General features: G+C 40.2%; 1 protein-coding gene across 1 annotated transcript; it reads left to right on the top strand.

Moving 5' to 3' along the window:
* Positions 1-526: 526 nt before the first annotated feature.
* ndufa11 (NADH:ubiquinone oxidoreductase subunit A11) lies at positions 527-5,889 on the top strand. Its single transcript, XM_083940099.1, has 4 exons — positions 527-636; positions 2,680-2,772; positions 3,973-4,095; positions 5,707-5,889. The coding sequence occupies exons 1-4, from the start codon at positions 558-560 to the stop codon at positions 5,817-5,819; spliced, it is 408 nt and encodes a 135-aa protein (XP_083796225.1). The 5' UTR covers positions 527-557; the 3' UTR covers positions 5,820-5,889.
* The last annotated feature ends 650 nt before the right edge of the window (positions 5,890-6,539 follow it).

Consider the following 6,539-nt stretch of genomic DNA (forward strand, 5'->3'; position numbering starts at 1 on the left):
TTTTTGAGGCTCCTGGGGCCATTCACTTAACAGATTGAATACAGGCTACATATCCTCCTGGATTCTGAAAAAACCTTGTGTACACACAATAGTGATAATGAAAATCTTTAAAATACGATGAGTATGTTGGCTGCTGAAGTGTGGCATCATTAAAACATACAGCACTCAGTTACACACTTCACAAGTGCTCAGTAAGTACAGTATGTACAGTGCACAAACCACAGTTAAGTTATTCTAGTTTTAGAGTGGAGAAAACCTGTCAACTGAAGGCAAATAAATAACTTTATATGATTGTACGAGACTGTACAATCATATAAAGTTATTTATTTGCCTTCAGTTGACACAGACAGTCACGTAACTGACTACTTGATGAAGAATCCAGTGCAGCGTAGTTTTTTATTTCCGGTCAATTGCAGTGCCAGTCCGCGGTTTCACCCTCCATTACAGCAGGTGGCGGTACTGTGCCATAAAGTGGGTTCCCAACCCCCTAAAACATACGAGGAATACGTTTCTCGCGAGAATACAAATCCATTGACTGCGTCCTTGCTAAGTCCGAAATGGGGTACTGGGACATACCAGAGGGCACAGACTGTGTCGGGAAAACATGGATCGCGACCAAAGTAGCCTCAGCTTTGGGTAAATATCAGTCATGCTGGCTGTTGGTGCAGGGTGTTTCTGTGGGCTGTGGAAGATAACTATGTTTGAACTGGCGTTAATGTTTGAGCTAATGCTAACGCTTTAGCACGAGCAGGTTATGCTAGCTGGTATGAAGCAAGCTGCGTTCAGGGTACAACACAAGACAACATTAAGATACACGAATTTTGTTTTGCCAAATTGACCTGAAGTTGACTACGGATGTCATTTTGCAGACAGTGTTTTCCTAAAGCACAACCAGTTAATGTGTGTATTCTGGATACGATAAGTCTGTTGAGCTAACAACACACATGAACACTGGTGTTGTGGGTTCTGGTGGACAGTCTGGCATCTGAAGTTTAAACGTACTACTGTAGTGCAAACCTGGGGGAGTGATAGAAGGGTCCATAGAAAAGCTCAGATGTGTGCAAGTGGGCTGTCACACACACACACACACACACACACACACACACACACACACACACACACACACACTTAAAACAATAAACCCGTTTCTTCAACCTTGAAGTCTTTTCTGTCGTAAGGCGTAAAATAACTGTGTCAAAGTCACACAAGAGCATACACACACAATCGGGTAAAGCGAAGAGATAAATATAGTGTACAGTAAAACAGATGTGTCTAAAATCTGTTTAGCTGCTGTCCCCGTCCACAGCAGTCCATTGTCTGCTTCTCCAAACAGAGTGGGTGTGTTATCTGTATGCTGCCATGAAAAACAACAACTGACGTGTGTGAAAACGACTATCCCCTTGGGGACAATAAAGAACCTAACATAAAACGGGCATGCTAACACACTGACTGTGGACAAGTACCTCATTCAACCACACTTGAACATCTGAAGTGTTCCTTTAAAGACCAGTGCACAGCCACTTCACTGAGTTGTTCTATGGAACCATGCAGGACTGTCCTCTACACAGTGGATGAGACACTCCCAGAAATGCCTTCAAACTTTATTTTTCACTGTTACAAGATGAATAACTTCAAGAACGAAGTCTTACTGGTTAGTTTGACAGCTGTACATCCAACAACAGACAGACAATCCAGAAATCACAGTGCACAACAATTGGTTAGGTGTGTGGAGGTGTTCAAGTGTGCTAGGTTTCTCTCGAGCTCAATTTATTTTCAATTCTAAATTTTAAAAGTGGTTGCCAGTAGGGCACCAACTAACAACTGTTTTGATAATCGATTAATCTGTAGATTATTACTTTGGTTATTGATTATATATAACTATGCCGTTATAATTCAGGATAAAGACTTTTACTACAAAACCAATTTTTTTTTTATTTAAAGTTGTACTCCGTAAGAGTTCCATCTATTTAATTGTCTCTTCAGTCACTATCTATCACAGAGTGAGTTAAAACAATGGTGACTGATCATGTGACACACTAATAAAAAGCACTTGTTGCCTTTTTGCTGAGTATTCACATCTGTGTGTCTGTGGAGACATTCCCTCTCTAGATGTAAATAAGCCTCCATGTCAGTGACTCTGCTGACAGGGATTGGTCTGTCCGCCCAGATCATCACATCAACAGTTAAGTTACGTTCACTTGAAATCAGAAATCAGCAACCTCAACTTCTGAGTCAGGCTTGTAGTAAGGACAAGCGGTGTGTGTGCGTGTGCGTGCATGCGCGCCTGTGTGTGTTTAAGAGGGGAAGAGCGGAAGTAGAGAGGTGAATGTGTTTCAAAAAAAACATCACAAAAGAACAAAATAAATAAATAAAAAGTCCACACACACAGTGAATGTGACAAAATGGAGGCTCTGAAAGAACAGGGTCACCTGCAGTTACATCTTACTGCCAAAAAGGCAGATAGAAAGAAAGTATTTCAATTCTTATGGAGTACAATTGAAATACGTTGTTTCCAGCGTTTCTAGCCAACATGTTGGCCTGAACATACTACAGTATCAATTTCAGAGACACAGTTTAGTTTGACTCAAGAATTAGAATTGGGACCTTCATGTATATTTCAAGTTTGTTAATGTGTGTGTGTGTGTGTGTGTGTGTGTGTTTCTTTGTGTGTGTTTTCAGGCCTGGTTGGTTCAGCCTATCACATTGTGGTATTCCAGCCTGATTCTGCATTGGCAGCAATACAGAGGGCTACCAATGCAACTGTTACCATGGGTAAATATTCATATTATCATTCATCATTGTTTATCATACAGTATGAGTCCTAGATTCTGCAGCTTAAAAACACAATGATAAAGTGAAATATCAGTCATGGGAACCTTGCAAATCTATGTAATTGTTCCAAGGAAATGTTAAAAAAAAGATATTGTTATGATTCCATTGTTGCAAGCTAAAAGAAAGACTATTTATCATCACTGATTCATCCGACAGGGAGCGTTGGCATCCATTAGACAATTATTTTTCATAGAAATCATTAATATGTAAAATTTTGGGTTACTGTTTGCCCTGCAGAGCACGCCCAATTTGACCCCCTTGTCCTGCTGTTTTCATGTTTGGTAATTCTTTCAGAAAGATGCTTTAGGTCCTAAGAGCCTGTTCTTGACCAGATGCCTGGACTACGAAGCAGGGTTTATCTGTGTATTAAAGTGCACCTGATCCGATGTTGCATCTGCAGTGGTGCATACTGCCTGTTTACATTATACAGTACATTGACATTATAAATGAATCATCATTTAGTCTTATTTATCAAACTGCTGACAGCAATATTAACAAACAATCACATGAAGGATTCCAAGGCTGCCTGAACGGTTCTGTTAGAATAAAAATAAAAGACTATTTAGCTGACAATGTATCCCTGGCACTTTCATGCAGGCTAATACAATTAAAGTAGGTAAAAAGATCATGGAGTAATAGTGAAACCCTGATTTGTTATTGGAGTGACAGCTGACTGAACAGATAAAGGAGCAGGGTTAATCAAGCCTGGCTGTTAGCCTGGTCTGGGCAAAGGTTGTACGACATCTCCATGGACAATTTGAGCCATATCACAAATGTCACAACAGGCACCTAAAGCATTTTGGCAACTCAAGTCCTGCTGCATTATCCTAAAATGAAGTGATGGTGTTAGGGATGTAATGGTACACTCCCAAGATTCAATGCGATTCTCCATACTGACTCCACAATATGATTTTCAATTAGATTTTGTAAAAACAAACTGGCATTGAAGACTAATAATGAGTAGAAAGATCCCTTTATTAAAATCTACAAAATATATTTTCTCTAATTAATTAATTTTAATTAATCTATCAACTTAAATTGAATAATCTTGGTGTAAATGTGTTGAAGTATTGTTCTTGAACTTGACACATGTATTAAATAGTGTAATGCTGATATGGGTGTCTGTCCGTGTTATACCAGCCGCCATGGGAGCCATTTTCAGCATGACGACTTGTCTCAGTGCTCAGGCTCGTGAAGCCCCAGATGACCCACTGAATTACTTCATCGGGGGCTGTGCCTCTGGGATCTTCCTGGGAGCCAGAAGTAAGTATCAGTCCTTGGAGAGGAAACCTCCTGACCTCGCTCCTTCATCCTCAGCCTGTGACCCAGAAATTGATTGAGGTCCGCCATCATGGAGGATGTTCCAATCCCTTAAATTTGTCTTAGGACGCACTCACACTGTCCATTCGTACAGAAGTCTAAAAAGTCTAAAGTGTAGTTCGTTTGACCATTGTGACTACAACGGATGCACATGCATGGGCACGAGCGTGTGCACTGGGCACGGTACAAATGGACAGTGTGAGTGCGCCCTTAGAGGAGATTAGGAGCGAGGCTGTATCGTATCTATACCTTTTTTTAGCAAAACCCCTTCCACTGGAATGTGTTTAGTGAGTGGTCAGCTGGTCCGATGGCATAGTAAAATCAATTGTGGCTTTGTAGATTATAATCTAAATTATGAATGAATCATTAAGAACCTCACAGTTATTTATCTTTAACTTTTTTCTTCATTAGCCTCTTTTCTGAAGAGAACTAAACATCCATACAGTTGGGTTATCATTATTGTCTCTATATAATCACTATGAAAAGGAGGTGTAAGTTTACTTTCACAATCAAAATAGGCTGAAGCTTTTATTTAGAACATAGCTGATTTCATTGCTCCCTAATGCCCGTTCAAACATATTTGAATAAACACATTTCTATTGTTATTTGGTTCTGTGACGGCCTGGGGCTGAGGTAGGATTATAACCAGCCTTGGAGCAGCAGTCATTCCTCTTAAACTCTTACTTCAACATTATAGGACAGTTAATAAGCTGTACAGGGTTCCGTACGTCCTGTGACCAAAACACGTCTATTTATGACTGAACAGAAATTCTCATCTGGACGGTTTTGGCAGTGCAGTCTGTATCAGCTGTAGCATGCTAGTTGGCTTTTCCTGGTGAGCATGGTTAGTCAAGCTCAATAGCGTCTTTCCACTACCGCCCCACTGCAAGTGAGGGCTATCTTTTTTAATCCAGCTGTTGTTATTGGCCCTGGACCACAAGCCGGGAGAACAAAAGCCATTGCCTTTTCTATTATCTATCCAACAGCACCACAGTATTTCTCTGCTCATAACATACTCGGAGTATTCGTCGCCCAGACTCCTCAGATTCCTGTAACTTAAAATAGTTACCCATTAATCCGACACAACAATATTCCAAAAAATGTCCTCCTGGACGGAAAGGACATTTTTCCTGGCCCCAACATGGCACGATTGGCTGGCCTTGGCACGCTCAAGCATACCCACATTTGTCGCGATAGTGGAAATGCGGCTAAAAAACAAAACAATTTGTTTCAAACTTTATGTCGACATTGTTCAACTGAAGCATTTTATCTTGTGATTGTCTTGTAAGTGCTTTGGCAACACATTTCAAATGTCATAAAGCCTTATGAATTGAATTGAATTGAAAATAAATACAGTTCCTTTGACCTCATATCCTGTAGGAAGGAGCCAAGACTTGTGAGTGAGGGAAGTGATTCATTGAATAATTTAGAAGTACTTTTACTGTTAACTACTGTTTTAGGGCAAAGAAAGTATAAGACTTCACTAAAAGTTACCATGTCTGTATGCCTAAATGAAGCCGTATATGTTCTCTGTGTGCCTTTGTGTGTGTCCAGCCCACAGTGCTATGACTGGTACTTCAGCGTGTCTGGGTCTGGGCACATTGGCCTTCTTCACAAAAGTCGGGAAGATGGAGGATTGGAAGCTAGTCACACCCCCCAAACTATGAGGAGGAAGATGGCTGCACGTTTAAGTTTATGTTGTAAAAAGAGTTCATATAATAAAGTTCTTGTGAAAATGACCAAATAAACTCTGTCAGTTATTGAAAACAATAACGTTTGTGTCACAGTTTGGAGAGGTCAAAGCAAATGAGCAAAAGTATAATTAAGTCTACCTGAGAATAGCAGTTTATCCCATTTTTTATTTTTGTTCCAGATTTAATGATTTTTATTATGATTGGGTGTATTTTCATGTGCATTAGTATCCTGGTTATGATCTGTTCTTAATGTAAGCATCATATTCTGGTTTTAGAAACTTGCATTTGGTGAAACTTACAATCCTTACCGTCATACCTTCGGGCCTCACCTGTCGAACCCAAATGATCTGATTTTTATTTCCTTTAGGAGTTAAAAACAGCCGGAGAGGCACTGCAGCGCTGCACACGTGTGCTGACTTTACAACGTCAGCAAGTTCAGAATAAAGTTTCCAAAAAAAGTGAATGTAGAATTCCATGACAACAGACATTTTGGAAGGCAGACAGAACCAGACTGTTTGCAATGTCATACTAATGTACTATTCATACTAAGTATGACGTTAAAGTGAGTATGTAGCCCAATCCAACTGCAAAGTGTGTATTTTGTGTGTGTGAGAAATGCCTGGACTGGACTACATCAGCAAGTGTATCCTGCGAGAGCTCACTGTACATACTCCACTTCCCCACAATGCAGTG

The sequence above is a fragment of the Echiichthys vipera genome (assembly GCF_963691815.1).
Source record: "Echiichthys vipera genome assembly, chromosome: 3".
NCBI classification, from domain to species: domain Eukaryota; kingdom Metazoa; phylum Chordata; class Actinopteri; order Perciformes; family Trachinidae; genus Echiichthys; species Echiichthys vipera.

Excerpts from the sequence above, each read along its gene's own strand:
- ndufa11 (XM_083940099.1), top strand. The coding sequence starts at position 558 with ATGGGGTACTGGGACATACCAGAGGGCACAGACTGTGTCGGGAAAACA. Across the intron at positions 637-2,679 it reads CAAAGTAGCCTCAGCTTTGG|GCCTGGTTGGTTCAGCCTAT; the intron begins GTAAATATCAGT and ends GTGTGTTTTCAG. Across the intron at positions 2,773-3,972 it reads CAATGCAACTGTTACCATGG|CCGCCATGGGAGCCATTTTC; the intron begins GTAAATATTCAT and ends GTGTTATACCAG.